General features: G+C 38.3%; 1 protein-coding gene across 3 annotated transcripts in view; it reads left to right on the top strand.

The window, feature by feature from the left end:
• The window catches only part of pik3cb (phosphatidylinositol-4,5-bisphosphate 3-kinase, catalytic subunit beta), a 97,419-nt gene that overhangs the window by 59,134 nt on the left and 18,264 nt on the right, over positions 1-20,021 (top strand). For all 3 annotated transcript variants that reach the window (XM_088346446.1, XM_088346447.1, XM_088346445.1), the window contains exons 3-5: positions 12,042-12,237; positions 15,737-15,965; positions 19,545-19,765. In XM_088346446.1, the coding sequence (XP_088202572.1) occupies positions 12,079-12,237; positions 15,737-15,965; positions 19,545-19,765 (609 nt within the window). In that variant the 5' untranslated portion in view covers positions 12,042-12,078. The remainder of the gene's footprint in view (positions 1-12,041; positions 12,238-15,736; positions 15,966-19,544; positions 19,766-20,021) is intronic.

The following is a 20,021-nucleotide window of genomic DNA, read 5'->3' as shown; positions in this document are numbered from 1 at the left end:
TTCTTTACATGCATGTTAATAAATCATTTTGCTTTTGCTGATACGCAAGCACTAAATTTAAAACGTGTTTGATCTGGCCAAGTCCTTGTTTTTCCAAGTCAATCTGTTTTTAAACTTAAACTGCGGGTTTTAATACAGATACAAGGAATATGAGACTGCACTTACTGTTTTCAAGAAAGCCACATTCAAACAACAAAAGTTAGAAAATAAATACAGTGGGACCTCGGTTATCACGGTTAATGGGGACCAAAACCACCCGCGAAAAGTGAAAATCCGCAAAGTAGCGGCGCCTCTTCAAAAAAATATTTTTTTTAATCTTATTATTTTTTAGACCCGGTTTATGGGGACAAAACCACCCGCGAAAAGTGAAAATCTGCGAAGTAGTGACGCCCCTTCAAAGATGCTTTTAAAAAAAAAAAGTTTTTTTTTTAAATTTTATTTTTTTTTATTTTTTTTTAATTATTTTATTCTATTGTTATTATTTTTTAAACCTGCGAAGCTCTGAACGTGGAACCACGAAGTAGCGACGCCCCTTCAAAAATGCTTTAAAAAAAAAAATCAAATTATTTTATTTTATTATTAGTATTTTTTAGGCCAGCGAACGTCGAACCGCGAAGTAGCGAGGTCCCACTGTAATAACACTATTAATTTATAAAATGACCAAATAACCCTCTGGATTCTTTGCAGGACAAAAGTAAAAAAATAAATTATAATACTACTTTATTCATAAAATTACTAAAAACCAAATAACATTGTGGGTTCTTTACAGAAAAAGGCCATGGAATATAAACTTTCTGTTCTACCATGTATCGTCTTAACAGGTCCAAGTTCAGTTTAGTTGTCAGTGCACTATACGACCAGTGGTATAGATGACTTGCCAAAACTCAATATAATTTATCTCATTATCACACTATTTTTAGTGACTACTAGAGACCAATATGTAAACTAATGGCCATTAAAACATATGAAATGCAAAACTAAATGGACATTTGTCCCTACTACCGTCACTAAATATAGTGTGATAACGAGATAAATGCCAATACCTTTCCATGTGTTATCTATATCACTGGTAGTCTTGGCTCTCTTTATCGCTGCGACTTGGGATCAAATCCTGTTAAAACAAAAAGGTGCACCCAGACTTTAAGTTCTTTTTTAGAAGTGAAAAAAAAATGTGCGCGTCAAAATGCTCTCTGGTATTGTTCACGGGCCCGGACCAAATGTGGTGACAGGCTGTAGTTTGGGGACTTCAGTTTTAAACGATTGGTTGAAACATGTTAATGAGCCCAAATTGTTATTGGGAAATTCCTACTGGCGCTATCTCATGACATTTTTTCAGAAAATATATTGAATAATTTACTTCTATTTAGCTCAGGAGGTAGAGCGTTCGTCTTGGGATCAAGGGATCCCAGTTCGAATCCCGGCTCGTCCGTGTTACATGTCGAAGTGTCCTTGGGTAAGACACTGAACCCCAAATACCCCCAATAAGCAGGATAGCGCCTTACATGGCTGCAAGGCTGCTATTGGGAAATGTGGAGCACATTGTAAAGCGCTTTGGGAAGTCATTGACTTGAAAAGCGCTATATAAATGCAGATCATTTCATTTCATATTTCACAAGTCAAAAGTATTTTTATGGACTCAAAGTAATGAAAGGTTTGAGTTAATTTGTGATATAAACATGCATGTATGTAATTGTAAAATTCAATGATTAAAGTCCATCCTGTGTGACTGTTCATTTTGATTGACACACTGTTTAAATAACAACCACCTGCTAAGCCTCTGATTCAGCTCTCGTCATCTCTTTATGAATGACTGATGTGGACTTTTTCACTGGCTGTTATTTGTCACTCACTTCCTGTCTAGTGGCGCTGCTTCCTTCCTGTGTGTGGGTGTGTTCCACTGTGTCATGTCATGTAATGTGATGTGTGTGCCAGATATGTTTGTGGCATGGTAACTAGGATTCGCTCTTGGTTGGTTTTATTCCAATATGTTCGCCTAGTTTTTAAACAATTTCTGTACTTAGACAGTTCTCAATTCAATAATTTAAATTTACAAGACTGCCATCAAAAACAATTATCTCTTTTATTGCATGGTAAATATAAAACAATATTATGACTATAATTGAGGTCTACAGTAACACTGATCATCGGCAAACTTTTATATACCAAGTGACTGACTGTAACCTATTTTTCTTAAATGATAATCTACGATAGCCTTCTGACAGACTTATCACTCTTTTCCTTGACTTTCCTCACCTCATCCCTGATCTATTAGCACACGTGCAACTGTGTACAGTAAATGATGCAACGATAGTTCTACCCAACCGATGTGTCGCAACACCTGTTGTGGGGAGTCATTAGGTGACAAAACCCTTCAATTCCAACCCCTAACACTTGGCACCAAGCAGGGAGGCAATGTGTACCAATGTTGTAAGTCCGACTCGCATATTTAACTAAGAACAGATTTGGAAATGAATGAAGAGCACGAAAGGCTTAGCTAGGAATTCAGCCAGTAGAATACCGGCATCCTCACAATCCAATAATGCAAACCAATAACACACCGGCATTTTATATGACACCAACCAGTAGCAGACTGGCATTTTAAAGACTTATGAGGTGTATTACTCGCACAGACTAGCTCATTCAAGCTAGTCTAAGAATTTCACATAATTTCACGTGCAACAAGAGAACTTTGACTGATGATCATTTCAAACAGAAAATAACGTCAGCAAGTAGAATATTTTGTTAAGTTCTGGACACCACCATAAGACTTAATGTTGTTTTTTTTTTTCTTATTATCTAGTTTTGGGATGCTAGTATAGAACATGATATCTTACAATTACACCTTTGTTCTCCCCAAACTTATGGGAATGGTGTATAAATGACATGTTTTTATCATATTGTGGTCCATGTTTGCTCCTTATCTGCAAATAATAAAAGCTTTTGTAGTGGGAGTTTAGAACATATGGTTGGCCGTTAATTCCTTAGACCTGTCACATTTTTTTCCTTAAACAGTGCAGTAAGTCATCATCACACTACACAGCCGTCTGCTTTGCCCATTCCACCTACACTCGGTGACACATGCACACACAGTCACTTGCTGACACAAGCAGCCACAATATTGCCCGGATGTTTGTCAGCAGTCATTTACGGGATAGTGCCATGTTTATAGTCATTGGGGGAATCTGTTGTTGTCAATGATTTAACACGTTTTGGAAAACCGTTGCAAAGCCCATAAAAAATTAAACTGAAAAAACTATGCAAATGGTGATAATCCGTTAAACACTCATGCAGACCAAGACACTGGCTTGTCAGAGTGTGGTTTAACACCAGTGTAATGCATGTGGTTATAAACACACACAATCTGTGTATGATTTTTAGTGGTTTAAAAAAAATCCTCTCCATTTGCTGATGAGTTGTGGTTTTAAAAGGATCCTTGTCATGTGGCATATTTAGACCGTGTATCATCCTGCACACAGCAAAAGACTTTTTTGTTACTTAGAGATGGTGTTCTTTTTTTTTTTCTTCTAATCAAATGTGTAAGTAGCCAAAATACCTTCAAACATTTGAAGATAAGGTCCCTCTCCTGTCTATGACTCAGCATGCTTTGAGAAGGTATGCTTGGTGTTATCCTTCGTCTTTTTATCACTCCTTTTGACCCTCTTGTAGTTCTTCTGCTTTCACTCTCTGTGACCCACTACAGCACTATTCCTGTAAAATGATTGGCTGATTCTCGTCACCTTATTTTTCTCCTGAATGTTGGTCTGGAACTTGGTTTTCATTGCATCAGCTCCCCCATTTTCTGCAGTTGGTCGGGTGGTAATTACAGTTTAAATTATCGACTTTTATCACACGTTTTTATTTATCATGGCAAAAATTATATGACCATAAGGCCTAGTTTGTGTTATAATAAACCCATTTTAAGTCTCTTAATAGTGTTTACTGTTGAGGGGGATAGCTTAAGTAGCTGAATTTCATCTGTGCATTCAGCAATGTTTAAGCAACTACTTTATTTTCCGAACTGATGCCGCACCCAAAAACCTCAATTCAGCCAAAAATGTGCAAGTGTACCTTATAACTCAGTATGCCCAATATACCTCAGAATACGGCGGCTAAGATTGGAAATGCATACAGTGATTATAGGTATGCATTCCCATACAGGCTTTATAGTAGACTATTTGATCAATGATCCTGCAATGCTTGATCAATCAATTACCATCGCTGACTCAAATTGGGAAATATTATATGCAACAGGAATTGAACCTGAGTAGTGGCTTCATCAATGAATGTGAGAGAATGGAGAAAACGGAAAGTCTTTCAACAAAAGACTTTAGAATCACAATGTGTTTGACGCACTTGTGAAGAAGTGGTGAGACTGTTTAACCTATCAGCACCATACAAATCAGTTTCTGGCAACGTGAGGAAAAAAAGTGTGATAAAGAGATAAGGTCTAATGCGGAGGTGGGGAACCTATGGCTCCTTTCATGAGTACATTTGGCTTGGATGCAAATCTCATCTGAAGCATTCCAATTCTGACAAACGCTGAGTTGAGTCAATTGCGCGCACAGCTGACTAAGCGCTATTAACATAAACGGTTCGGTCAAGTGTCTAAAAAGCGTATACTCCCCACTAAAGTTTTCTTTACCGCCAATACACTGGTTCTGAATCCTGTTGCATTTTAAATTTATCAGTCTATCAAACATTCAATTAATATGAGCATTGATATTTAATGTACTGTACTATATTCTTAAAATCATGCGTTTTATAGACTGGTACACTAGGGATGCACAATTTTGGGGGAAAACTTAATCGTGATTTTTTTTTTTCAGACCTTTATTGCAATTTCGATGTTATTTTTTATTTTAAAAGAAAAGTGCATTTCTTTGCTCGTTTTCCTTTTGGGGAGAACTTAAACACAGTGACATGCAAACTTACCTCAAGATGACGTCCTTAGAGACTTAGAGTATACGACTGTAACAAAATAAAAGCTATAGATCTACAAATAAAAACAGAATTTCAGTTGAATAAATGGTCCTTATAGTCATTATACAAAAGTACAACGAAATTGGAGGGCTACTCCATTCAGTTTTAGAAAGCAATTTAGAAAGCGGATGGCTAGCTATACACTGACGGGTATTTGCGACTTCTTCAATGTCTTTATGATGATTAACATACACAAGTCACAAATGTCACTCGTTTCATTGGTACTGGATTAGGCGTTTGTGACTAGCCATGTTTAGCAGTGTTGGCTTAAGACTTGTTTGCTTAGCTGATAGCTTTCCCTTCTGACCCCGCCTCAGTGATAAAGATCCAGGGGAACTGGATAAAAATTGTGTCCCACTTGTTAGCGATAGTATATTATCAGTGAGCGACTGAGGACCTGTTGAAAGGAGGCTAAAAATATTTGGTCATGTTGGTTTCAGCCTTTCAGGCTCTTTTCTCTTGGTTGCTGTGTGAATTTTGCCAATACACTTGCTTTTCCCCGACTGAAGCTTCCCATTAAAACCGGACTTCGACTGACCTTTGGCTTTATGCTACTACATTTTCAATGACTTCGACTACCTCCTTAGTGTATGTGCACGTGTTTGTATGTAAACGTACATATCCACCCATAATGTAAATGGGAGAGACAGGGGCACAGTGTGTGGTGGCATCAAAGCACAAGCAGACGGTCTTCAAGCTGTCTTGTGTGAAAATGTCATCATCAAGCCTATAATTAACAAAGTCAAACTTTTGAGACTTACACTTCCTGTTCCAGTCTCCTTTTCCTTTGTGGATGAATCAGAAATGTCAGGTTTCATGTTACTTTTTTTTTTTTTTTTTTTTCCCCCGCTGTGTGTTAAACAATAGGTGCTCTTTGTTGTCTATTCTTATCCCCTTTTAAATGGTGAAACACACTATATATTGGGCATTGTGACCATTAGTCTTGTGATTGTTTTGACTATAGTATTAAAATGATGATCCCACACAGTAAATGAACAGAGTTCTAAGGGTAGGGTCACATCTCCAAAGTTGTAACAGCATGTAGGCACACACTTAACGTTATTTCCATTAGCATTGTAGATAATGGCTTGTGGCTCTAAACACGTTGCAGATATTGCTCCATCCTTAGAAACATAGCCTAACAACAACTCATCTGCTCGAAGCTCAAGTACTTAACTTGGAGGCGGAAAGAGCATTAGAAGCAATCAGGCCTGTCATTTACAATCGGCTGATTGAGGCAAAATGGACCTGTGGCTACGGAGAAAAGTTAATGTGCAGGACCATCTGAGGACAAGCTAATGAGCAAGATAGAAAGTGGATTGGTGTGGTTGAAAAGGCACATATTGAGGGTACTAGGATATCCACTTTCTGGAAACTAATCCCTCTTTTCCACTATATGGTACCAACTTCTCCTTGCCTCAACACGCCATGGGTACCAAGTACGTTTCTGAGTTGCCTTTTCCTTAACAAGGTCATACTGCACAATGCACGGGCAACACACCTCCATTTTGTGGTCACATTTGCGACCTGCACTACATATAAATGGCTTAGTTTTAAACCTGGGCTATTATTTTAATTTTACCAGTATATGAATAAATGATTAACTCAATTAAGTTCATAATACGATTTGGGAGACACCAATTCCGTACTTTTATTTACACAAAGATTTAAGAAAGAAATTGGTTGGTAAGTACTTGTGCATAAGGCTTCTGTGATCTATAAAACATTCAGTTTTTGTCTTTAAATACAATAATGCTTGTAATGATTATTTTTCCTAGTAATATTATTGTTATTATTACTTCTATTAATTACAGTATGACTACAATATCTTTTTCACTATCAATATTTATTCTCTTTATTTTACTGATTGTTGTTGATCCATTGTAACAATATTCTATAAACTTTTGTGTTTAAGAGAAATGTGCAAATATACACATTTTATGCATTAAAATGCAATAGGAATATGCCGTTATGAATGCATAAAATGTTTTTAGGGTTTTTTCTTCAGCTGCACCCCACCAACTGCACACAGGGTGAAATTGCATGTAGCCATAACCAAAACAAAAACATTTTTCGTTAAGGTAATGCGCAGACACTCAATGGCGGCTTTGTTTTGGATGCAGCCCTCGGGAAAGATCCTCTCTGACCAATCATTGGTCTGCAGTGAATGACTTCGCTGACCATCTGTGATCGGCAGTAGAGGTCGACTGATTATCGGACAGGCCTATTAGCTGCACTGATATTTGGGAATTTGACTGGATTCGGTACATTATTAAGCACAACAGACGAGCCTTTTTTTCCCTCTCCTTCTTTCCGTCTTTGTCGCCAACCAGCAGGCGCCTTCTGATTGGATAAGCAACCGGGGGCGGGGGCTCTAAAGTAAGCAGTCCACACTCAGCACGTTCCGCAGTCACCGACTGGAGTGTAAGTTAGGGCTGTCGCGAATATTTTTCATTTATGCAAATACTTTTCACATTCGCAATTAGTGTATTTTTTATCTCCACCTCTCGACTGAAATTTGAGTATTTGTCGTTAACATGCAGCAACGCACACACGGAAGCAGCTAACACCGGTGCTGTGCCTACTTCCAACTCCCCTGCAGAATCCAACTTCCCTACACATGAACGTGAACTCTGATTTTCCTATGCTTCTCAGCAGCGCTATTCCCATAGAACAAGTGGTGCGATCGTCGTCTGTATAATATGTTTACTGAGAAATATTGATTGGCGCGATTCAAACAAAAAAGTGATCTTTGTCCATATGAGTTTATTTTTTTCATTAGCTCAGGAGGTAGAGCGTTCGTCTTGGTATCAAGAGGTCGCAGGTTCGATTCCCTGCTCCTCCGTGTTATTCGTCGAAGTGTCCTTGGGCAAGACACTGAATCCCTAATGCCCCCAATAATCAGGTCGGCGCCTTGAATGGCTGCATGACCGCTATTGGTATGTGAGTGTGTGTCTGAATGGGTAAGTGTGAAGCACATTGTAAAGCGCTTTGGGAGGTCTTCATTGACTTGAAAAGCGCTATATAAATGCAGACCATTTACCATTTTCAGACATTCCCGCGAACATCACTAACACTGGAGGCAACCCAATGTAGCTAAATGCTATAATATTCAGAAGCAGGTGATTTAAGCTTCAGAGCTTTAGGGGTGCTAAGTACCCAGTGTCTAATCGCTCATCCTTTTCACCAACAACCACATACAAACACATTTCAGTCAATAAACATAATAAATCAGCCCTTTAAACAAGTAATAAATTATAAAATGATAAATAGATAATTTACCTCTGTGTTGTCAAACACCATCTGTTTTATTACCAAAAAGATAAGAATTCAGTATTATCAAAATCAATTAATATTTTTTAAATAATGAATGGTTTATAGATAATCCATCAAAAGGGGATTATAATGAGGTCAACTGCTGAAAAGAAAATACCGAATTATCAGAATATATCTTAACGTGGTGCTAGCAATAGAATGGACTGAACCATTTCAAGGCAGTGGAGCATATCTGACGCTGTTGCGTTCTAATTTTCTTTTTAAGTGTTTTTATTTTTTATTTGGCGTTTTCATCATATTTAAGCTTATTCTGTCCTATATTAAGGGGAAGTTCTAAAATTCTATCATATCTGAGGGTGCTTGGGATGAATTTGGGGGTTCTTAATCTCCAAAACGGGATGGTTACGCCCATGTTCAAGACCACGACTAGTTGTACACAAGTAGGCTTTATATAGCGTGTAATGGGACATATGTGAATAATATCTTATTAGAACAGTTGGAAAAATTGATTGGTCTCTCAGGAACCGTCCTCTTATGGTTCAGATCCTACATCTCAGATAGGACGCACTGTGTTTGAATATGGTGAAATGACATAAGAGCCCTTTAGTGTTACCTCTGGTGTTCCGCAGCGTTCAGTACTTGACCCCCTTCTTTTCAGCATTTACATGCTTCCATAAGGTGATATTTTCCGCAAGTATACTATCAGTTTCTGTTGCTACAGAGATGACACTCAACTATATCTTCCAATGCAGGAATCTGCCTCACTAAGCTTTGGAAATTTGGAGGCCTGCCTCACTGAGATAAAAGAATGGATGTCACTCAACTTCTTGCGCCTTAACTCTGAAAAGACCGAAATATTAGTTATTGGTCCATCTAAATGCTGTGACTTGTTCTCAAAAACTCCTCTGAACATTGACAAATAGTAATATCACCCAGAGTGATTCAGTAAAAAATGTAAGTGTCATATTTGAACCCAATCTGTCCTTTCAAACACACGTTAAGACGGGGCGGCAGTAACTCAGGAGGTAGAGCGATCGTTTTAGGATTAAGGAATCCCGGTTCGAATCCCGGCTTGTCCGTGTTACATGTCGAAGTGTCCTTGGGTAAGACATTGAACCCCCAATTACCCCCAATAAGCAGGTTAGCGCCTTACATGGCTGCACAGATCACGGCCGCTATTGGGAAATGTGAAGCGCAATGTAAAGCGCTTTGGGAAGTCATTGACTTGAAAAGCGCTATATAAATGCAGATCATTTAATTTCATTTCAATATTACTTGAACAGCTTTTTTCCATCTTCGCAACATTGCTAAAATTCGCCCTATACTGTTTTAGTCTGATGCGGAGATTATAATCCATGCGTTTGTTACCTCCCGTCTCGATTACTGTAATGCACTACTCTCAGGTCTCCAGAAGTTCAGAATCAAGAGCCTTCAGCTGGTACAAAATGCTACGCCGATTTTAGCTAACCAGCAGTGGCTCCTTGTTAGCTTAAACAATTTATGTGATTCGTATGCTTCTATAGCATACGAATAACCTATATTTTATGTTAACAATATTTGTATATCATTTGTTATTGCAACATCCATTGCAGCCTGGTCATCCTGGAAAGGGGATTACCCGATGTGCATTCCCTTCTCAAGGTTTCTTCATTTTCCTCATGTTGAGGTTTTTGAGTTTTTCCTTGCTCTGATGTAGGTTTTACATCAGGGGATGGTGTAGTAATAGTCTGTGTCTTTGCAATAATCTGTGGTCTGTGCAGCCCTTTGAGACTCTTATTGTAATGCATGTTTATTTTACAAAGTTATTCACTTATCACTGTAACCAAGGCACCATTGTGAATATGGACCCTGGTATTGTTTGGATTTCCCTGCGTAAACACTACACTTAGTCATGTTAGTTGTGTTTAAATTCTAGTTTATGACGGTAAACGTTTTCAGAGTGCTATTAATGTTTTAATGAAATTTATGAAAACATTTCTTTTTCTTTTTACATTATTAAAATTTCTTGCGTGATTTTTTTTTTTTTTAAACTTTCACCGCAAATGAATATCTGCTCCAAATCGGATATCTGCCCTGAAAAACCCATACTAGTCCATCCTTGGTCGGCAGTGACTGCCATGACGTTTAGTCTCCAGGTCTTTGTCTCGGAACCTTCAATGGCTTTAATGTTTTCCCACTGATTTAATATCAAGATCAACGCAAAATTGGAGTCTCCAAAATGTATTTCTATTATATGTTAATTAAATGTGACATTTTGCTATTATTTGGTCTTTTACACTAGCTCTCTGTTGTATTCCGTACATTATAAATACAGTTTGTACATTTTTGCTAATATGTATCTGATATTGTATGGATTTTATCTGGTTTTGCCTGCATGGGGAACAGTGTCCAGTGAGGGAAGGGCCAGTTGATCTGGTTTGTTTACTTAATGAACATTCCACTGCGCACTGGCCGTATCCCAAAATGTAAATGGACCAGCTTCCATGTGGTCATTGGAGCATTAATTTGCAGTGTCTTTGGCAGCTATTTGTTAAAGAAAACATCAGACCAAGTATGTCTTTGGAAAACTAAAAGCTTTGGAATGACTGCCTTATCTTCACATTTAGATAAGCTTCCAGATGTTTCTTTTAATATTACAAACCAGGTTGCAACTGTAGAAGATCACACTTTATTTTATTCTGAATAGAAGAGTCTAGGTCTAGCAGGTTTCATCCCAAATCATGCATATTCTGTTTAACGTTTTAGTTCAGACCAATAAAGTAGTTTGCGAATGAAATGACTCTGAGCAGGATCTCTGAAGTGAAGAATGACAGCGAGCACCTTATCAATAAGGGAGCTGGGTGCCTTCAAAAGCTCTTTCTCTCGGTCTCTTTTTCTCTGTCTGTCTGTCTCTCTCTCTGTCTCTTTGTCTCTGTGTCTCTTTGTGTGTGTCCGCCTGTCTCTGTGCCTGTCTCTCTGTGTCTGTCCATCACTTGCTGTCTGTGTTTGTCTGTCTGCCTGTTTGTCCGCTGTCTTTTGTCTTTTTTTCCGTCTCTCCTTGTCCCGTCTGTCTCTGCCCCTTCTCTCTGTTTCTGTTTCTGTCTCTGTCACTCCTTTGTCTGATTCTCTTTCTGTCGCGCTTTGGTCTTTTTCCTCGTATTTCTATCTTTTTGTCTCTGTCTCTCGCCGTAATTATTTCCATTTCGCTTTCTGTCTTTCCCTGTCTGTCTTTGCCTCTTTCAACCTGCCTCTCATTTTCTTTAGGTCTCTATTTCCCTTTGTTCTCGCTATCTCTCTTTTCCGATTTCTCCCCTATTTTTTTCTCTTTTCTTTTGTCTTTTTTTCTCGCTTTCTATTTCTGTTCTTGCCTTCTCTCTCTCTCTCTCTCTCTCTCTCTCTCTCTCTCTCTCTCTTTCTCAAAGGTGCTCATGACTGGTCGATATGAGTGGCGTCATCTTTGTTGGTTGCTTAGTATAAATGATTTGAAGGTTTAAATTAGGTAAAAGTTCTTTGTATATTGAAACAATAGTATCATTTATGAACATAATATATTCTCAAAATCAATAATTGTATGTATAAAGAGAAATACATATACATAACTGTTTCATTTTTATCGGTAATATAGCATTAAAAACAAAAAAATCTGAAGAGCCGTTTCGGTGCAGAAAAAGCAAGCTATTTCAGTGAGCCAGATTCGAAAGAGCTGGTTCTCAGAAAAAATAGCCGGAATTCCCGTTGCTTCAATATAGCATTGGTCCTCAAATGGTTAAGAAATCCTCACCTTTGGTTCTATGATTGTTTTATAGGTCCCTATGGTTGTGTTGGTGTGTGGTGCCCCGTGCCATGCCTCCAGCCATGACAGACCTACTGGACATGTGGGCCGACCACTCGCCCCTGGTTGGCCATGCCCCAGATCAAGTTACGGTGGACTTCCTTCTTCCCACTGGTATCTATATTCAAATGGATGTTCCTCGGGAGGCTACCTTTCAACATATCAAATTGGTAAGAAAAATTATTTTTTCCCTAATACATTTTTGGGGAACATGTGATTTGCGGAATTTTGACCTGATTTTTGTTAGGAAATAAAATTCCTTTGAAGATATAACTTGCCATTTTTGCATTGCAACATTCCATTATTGATCTCTTGGGTAAACATTTTAGACAAAAGAATAGTCTTTAACACAATCTGCTTGTCTTACATATGATAGGGCTGCAACTAACGCTTATTTTAATAGTTTAATAGTCACTGACTAGTGAAGCGATTCGTCAAATAATCTGATAATTATAATTTTTTATTCATCACGGCGTTGATTTAATGTTGTAAAAAAGATAATAAATACAAGAAAAAGAGTTACAATGAAAACTAACATCTTTTATTGAATTTAACGGTGATTTATACTAAAATTACCTTATTTTCTGCACTATTAAATGCACCTAAAAGCTTTAATTTTTTTCAAAAGCTGACCATGTACCTTACAATACGATGCAACTTGTATAAGAATCAATATTGAGTCTCAACAGGTTTCACAACTACGGTAAGCAGCTGCCGACACTATTTTCCCCTGTAGAAGTAGTGCGCGGTACATGCTGTTGAATATACACTGGCCTTTCATTTCCTATCCAATGTGTCAATCATCATTTGAATCTGTCACTATTGGCTAAAGTTATTTGAACGCAAATACAGCGGGTCCTTTTTAGCATTTACAGGCTCGTATGGGCTAAAGCACGGTAAAACAGCCTGCAATTGTCCGGAAAAGATGCGGATCACAAGTTAGGTTGGTCTACTGCCTAGAAAAAATAATTTTATGGTGCTAAACAGAAAGCAGCCAACAAGCAGCGTCCATCGATGCAGAAATGCTTTTCGGTTGTTTTTTTTTTTTTTTTTTTGATCGCATGTTCATGAGTACATACATAATTTAGAATGTTGTATTCACTACACTCACGGATGTAAGGGGATCATGGTTGCGTATTATCATCGAACGTGATAGCTGCAAGACGACGTCCCTGGTGAGCTACCCAGGCTTTATATTTTCAGGCATCTTTTCAGACTGATGGTAATGTTTCTGTGACGAGTATATTTTTAAATGATCAGCATCTTGAATCCCAAGAGTTTAAGGTTTCCAATGATATGTGGCATGACATTTATCAGTGACTGGTGACACTGTACAGACACCGTGTCTGAGACATGTATTTGCTTATCAGCAGCAGACCAACGTTGAGGGCTTAATAAAGTTTGCCTGACCTATCTGGCTGTTGTGTTGACGTTCCTACTGGTAGCGCCTTATAGTCCGGTGGGCCTTATGAATGACAAAAGGGTATTTTCAGGGGGTGCGCCTTTATTGTGCTAAAAATATGGTAAATAGAAATCTATTAAAACCAATTGGAGGCAGTGCACTGTCAGTCGAAAAATAAACTCATATATACACTAAATCTCTCTCCATTTTTGGGACAGGCTAATAAATAATAAATGCAAATCAAACACATTTTTATCCCTGCAAACCACAGGTTCATTGGCAGCAGTAGAACAGTAAATAAAAACGAGTATTATTGGCATTTTGTAATGTATATTCAGTGGTCAACTGCCAAGTCTGTGACAGAAGAAATCTACTGTTTTCAACAGTTTGAAATGAAACTGTTTTAAAAAAAACCACGTTTGTAGTTTTAAAGTTTTAACAACTGATTATTGTTCTTCGTACTGAATACATTTAATTCGAAATCCATGAGTTCAGGCACAGTCTGGCATTATGCTCAAGCTCGCTTTTATAGTAAAATATGCTATTTCCTAAATGTCCTATTCATGTCATCAAAACGGTATTGGTTGGAATCTTACTTGAATCTTACTGAGCCGAGTCAGACTCCATTGTTTAACCGTCTAACATGATCTTTAATTGTTCGAGCTACCATGATGCGTAATGTCTGCTTTGAAAACAGTCATTTTATTGGTCATATGCGGGGTAAAATACTCCAAAACTTTAGGAGTCTTGGATATAATTGAATTTGTATAATAGAATTGTATTAATTGTCATCAATATCAACGTTCCAAAACATTGTATGCAACGAGATTACACAGAGTACCACTCAAGAGTAAAACAAGTAATAAAGACTTTGAAGTAAAAAAAGAGCAAAGACTATCAGGATAAATGGGCAAGAAAAATAATTGCAACGTAGGGCTTAGTGACTAGCCTGTTATAATAGTAGTGCAATGAAAATAATTGTGCATTGTAACAATAGTGCAATGAAAGGTACGCGCACTTGATATTGAATCCACCTTTTCAGTATAAAGTAATCCCTCGGTTATCGCGGTTAATGGGGATCAAAACCACCCGCGAAAAGTGAAAATCCGCGAAGTAGCGACGCCCCTTCAAAAATGTTTAATTTTTTTTTGTTTTAATTTTATTTTATTATTATTATTTTTTAGACCCGCGAAGCTCTGAACCCGCGAATGTGGAACCGCGAAGTAGCGAGGTCCCACTGTACTTATGTTAGCGATCGAAACATTGCGCAATGCGCATGTGTGATTCTCTGCAAAGATTATATTCATGTAGAGATGCCTTACATGTCTACATGTCTAGCAACTACTGTATGATCAACAATGGATTTTTTTTTTTCAACTAATCGTTGCAGCCTTACCATATGAGTAATTGTCTTTTTGGATCGGGATATTTAAAATGTTTTATGTTATTTCATCATTTTGGATTTATAAATGCAGTTTTCAAGCCCCTTCTGCCCTACACTGGTCTGCATGCCCATCATTTTGCCCTAGTGCGTGTGATAGGAAACTAATAGAGCAGCATTCAATGCCGATCCATACATTGATTTCTATAATTTGAAGACATATTTGTATGCTGTCGTTCAACTCAAGAATTTGACAGTTAGGCTTATTGTGAGTTCCCATTAATTTTTATAATTATTGCATTGTTCCAGTAAAAGCACTTTTGTAGTTGCAATGTACCAACTACCAATCTAAAATAATGTTTGCACTTTGTCAATGATCTCAAGATGGAATTTTCAAAATAGAACAAAGCACTTGACTTTTGTCACATGCGAAACAGGGGAAAGGCCAAGTCAAGAATATGAACCCCATGTGAGATGAAATGTTAAGCAAAGATATTAGTTTTTCCAGAGAATTATTTTTACTTTGAAAGCCATTTCAATTACCAAATAGCCACAGGGCAAAGATAAAGTTCTGTTTTGTGAGAACTCAATGTATTTTGCAACCAATTGCCTTTAGTTATTATTTAAAATAGCACTTTTCCTAGAAAGTTTGGAAACTTAAGGATGAATACTCTCAACTTTAAATGTTTTGACTGTAGAATAAGCAAGTATATTTGTATTTGAGATTAAAAAATGAAGTCACCTACTTTTTAGCATTAAGACTGCTTCACACAGGCAAAAATACTAATATAATCTGCATTGTAATCAATAAATCCATAGTTTTATGGTGGGAAAGGTACATTTTTATTCAACTTTATTTTCTAATTACCATTACTCTCTTCTGTAGCTCTTATGGAAACAAGCTCAGGCATACCCATTGTTTCCCGCCTTGGGCGAGATGGAAAGCCACATGTTCCAGTGTGTCAACCAGACAGCTGTACATGAAGAACTTGAAGATGAAACCCGGAGACTCTGTGACGTCCGTCCTTTCTTACCCGTTCTTAAGTTGGTGACACGCAACTGTGGCCGGGCAGAACGACTGCTTGATTCCAAAATAGGTGTACTTATTGGCAAAGGTAAGAAAGCTTTCCTTAAATATTGGAAAGCCTCACACAGATTACTTGTGGTCTGATTTAATCCAATTATGTTGCTTATCAGTTCATATCTGATAAATCATTTTCACATTACAACAAGCCTTAAACATTTCCTTTCATGTAGCAGATATAACTATCACCCAACTGTCTCAACTTCCATGCCTCAGGTTCTTCACCATAAAGGTGCCAGTACTTTGTGTTATGTACATTTACAATATATATACAAAACACTGAACCCAGGCGTTAAGTAAAGGTATTACTACTATAGACGACAAAACAAAATCAAAGAAAGAAAATCATTATATGTAAGCAAATTTTTTCTTGAATTCACAATGAACATGAACGTATATAGCTGTCTGTAGCACTGAATGACTTAATTTGATATAATCTTTGATATAATCCTAAAATTGCATTTATTGTTCTACTCGAACCAACATAGAGCTTTTCAGTGCTTTCTTCTCCAATGATTAGTTATTGATTTCCAAAGAAGGTTAAACACCTCTTTGAGGTTGTATAAATATTGTGGGAAAAGGAACTGTAGTTGACAGGTGTCCAAGGTTTACCGCCTACAGACTTTCCATCAACCACAACCTTTTAGTGTTTACAGTGGAAAGTTCAGTAAAGTATGTTTACTTTCTTCTTGTTTTTGTACTTGAAGTAATGTTTAATATATCTGAAAAAACAAAAACCCTTTTTAAATACCATAAATGGTAGAAATTGATCCAATAATTGATTGATTTCTCCAATAAATATATCCATCCATCCATTATCTTCCCCTCATCCGGGGTCGGGTCGAGCTGGCAACAGCCTCAGCAGGGAAGCCCAGACCTCGCTATCCCCAGCCACTTCATTCAGCTCACCCGGCGGGATCCCGGGGCGTTCCCAGGCCAGCCTTGAGACGTCGTATCTCCAGCGTGTCCTGGGTCGTCCCCAGGGCCTCCTGCAGGTGGGACATCCCCGGAACACATCTCGAGGTGGCATCCAGGAAGCACCCTTATCCGATGCCCAAGCCACCTCAACTTACTCCTCTTAATGCGGAGGGGCAGTGTCTCTACACAGAGTCTCTCCCGGATGACTGAGGTTCTCTAAGGGAGAACCCAGCCCCTCTTGGAGGAAACTCATTTCAGCCACCTGTATCAGAGATCGTGTTCTTTCAGTCATGACCCACATTTCACGACTGTAGGTGAGGGTAGGAACGTAGATTGACCGGTAAATAGAGCCTTTCCTTTCGGCTCAGCTCCCTCTTAACCACAACAGACTGGTACAGGGTCTGCATAACGGCAAAAAGCTGCACTGATCCGTCTGTCGATCTCCTGCCCCATTCTACACTCACTCGTGAACAACACCCTGAAATATTTGGGGCAGGATCTCCCAAATGGATGGAGCATACCACCCGTGTCCGGTGGAGAACCATGGTCTCAGAGACCTTTCTTCGAAGCTAGAGGTCAAGAGGATGTTAAATGCTTTAAATATCAGCATGTTGTTTTCTTAAGCCAGGAGGGAGTATTGTGCTTAACCTTTTTAGTTAAATGGAATGAAATGTGCTCTACGGAGGGAAGGGTAAGGTTTAATCATCTAAACAGCACGTTAGCCATTCAGTTTCATCATTAATCATCTAGTCTCACATTTTTAGAAAAAAAACAGACCTTGGTTTTAATTCCAACTCTTTTTTTTTCTGTTACGTACATTTTGCTCAAAAAGGTGTCTCTAAAGTTATTCATTTTTTATGTTTTATTCACACAAAACTTATTAGTAACTGCAAATAAATACTATAAAAAAAGATGTGAAAGAATTGCTTTATTGGCTGGGGATGGACACTTATTGTCTTGATTTACAGTCTGGATGCCACATATGATCATAAGATTTGCAAATGGTCATCCAGAATAATATTACATACAGTAATTATGTTGAGAGCATTTTTTGTGTGCCTTCTTTACCTGAGGCTCTTTTTCCTTTGTTTTCATGCCATCTGAGTACCGTAAAATTGTGACCATATGCGTAAACTTTTTTCCCAAGCTTTCAACCCTGCCGCGTATGCAATGATACGGCTAATTTATTCATTTTGTCTAACGGCCGCCAGGGGCGCCCGAGCAGTAAAGGTAAGGATGAGGCGCGTGAAATATATTTGTGGAGGAAGTTTAATGGAAATTTGTGCATGATTAAAACTAGCATGGACAGACACACGTCATGGAAAAGGTGTCATTAGAAAGAAGAGCGCTAACTACAATGTTGGGAATAATTTTACAAGTCATTTTAACTGTAAACGAAAATAATGTGGCAAAACAAACAGCTTACAAGAAGCACCATCCAACCAGGCAGAAATGTTTAAGGCAGATTCATTTTTATCTTTTCGGAAATACTGTGTGTTTTGGAATAAATATATTACATGTTTGGATTCTATGGATAGTCTTTCATTTATGAAAGCCATTTTTGCGAACATTCACAGTAGATGAAGACAGCCAGGGATGTAATGGTGAGTTACCTCGCTTTATAGTCCGGGGTACCTTGTTCCAGACTGATCGTGATGTTTCTCCCATGAGTATATTTGAAAATTACCATCATATCTTGAATCCCAAGAGTTTAAGCTTTCCGATAATAAGTGGCATGACTCATTTACTGACTGGTAACATCGCACAGACACGTATCTTTTTATCAAAAGTCGACCGGCGGGCCGTACGATCGTTAAGGGGTTAAGGTAACCTTTTAAACTCCATCCTTCCATCCATGCATTATCTGCACCGCTTATCCTCAGTAGGGTCACGGGGGTGCTGGAGCCCATCCCAGGCCTCTTCTGGCAGTGGGCAGGGGACACCCTGAACTGGTTGCCAGGCAGTCGCAGGGCACACAGAGACACACAACTCACCTGCGCATTCACACCTAGGGACAATTTGGACCGCCCAATTAACCTGACATGCAGGTTTTTGGAATGTGGGAGGAAACCGGAGAGCCCGGAGGAAACCCTCGCAAGCGCGGGGAGAACATGCAAACTCCACACAGGAGGTTCGATCTCATGACCTCAGAACTGTGCCGCACACGCGCTAAACACTGCGCTGATGTGCTGCCCCCGTATAAAGCTCTTTTCTAGTAAATATCTCATGTTTCAATGTGGGCACATGCGTCTTATAATCCAGTGCACCTAATGTTCCAAGTTTTACTGTAATTGAGTCATACATCGGCATTACATGACCATATCGAGTATAATTTAAGGAATCCCAAAATAATATAATTGTTTAATATTTAAATAATGGTCCTTTTTAATCTAAAAGTATTCCTGGATACTTTGCTATGCTAGGATTCATTGAGTGCGCTTTTGAGCAGTATTTGATCAACATTAAAAGTCTGAAAGCAACATTATTTTTCTATGGTGAAAAGAAGAACGAAATTTACCATAAGGTTTTGAGAGTTTATAATAATTTCCAATTTGAGTCTATTGAATGTATTTGTATTGAATAATTTTTAATGTTGTATAAATGCTTGTAGTTGACACGATTGTGCTTTGTCATTATTCAGAACCATTTTTGTTGACTAAGTGCTCTTGCTTTTCTTCTTCATTGTACCTAGGCCTTCATGAACTTGATGGGATGAATGACCAGGAAGTGAAGGACTTTCGCAGCAAATTGTCTCACATCAGTGAAGAGAGAATGCAACATCTCCAGATGATGACGTGGAAAGAGTGGCTGCATGCGTGTTTCTCCCCTCAGATCGTGCCAATGATCATCAACGATGGATTCAGTGACCCCTCTGCTCAATTAAAAGTCATCATCCACGTTGACCAATCTCAGGTAAGTTTAAATGCCCCAGTAAGATGGCCATAACTTTGTGAGTACAAGTCATGACCAGAAATGTATTGTAAGTCAAACAGGAAAATGTTTGTCTTGACTGGACTTTCACTAATCAGCAATGATTTTGCTTTTAAACTGATAACCGTCTTCAAGCTAAATGGGTATATTGAAATTGTGAAAAGTTTCTGTTTCATAAAGAAAAAATAACTCTTAAAGAAAACAGCAGCTTTTGTGTTCTCTCTTTGGCATGGGGGTG

Source organism: Urocampus carinirostris, chromosome 10 (genome assembly GCF_059441175.1).
Source record: "Urocampus carinirostris isolate Australia breed hairy pipefish chromosome 10, RoL_Ucar_1.0, whole genome shotgun sequence".
Lineage (NCBI taxonomy): Eukaryota > Metazoa > Chordata > Actinopteri > Syngnathiformes > Syngnathidae > Urocampus > Urocampus carinirostris.
This window is presented reverse-complemented; position numbering and strand designations above follow the sequence as displayed.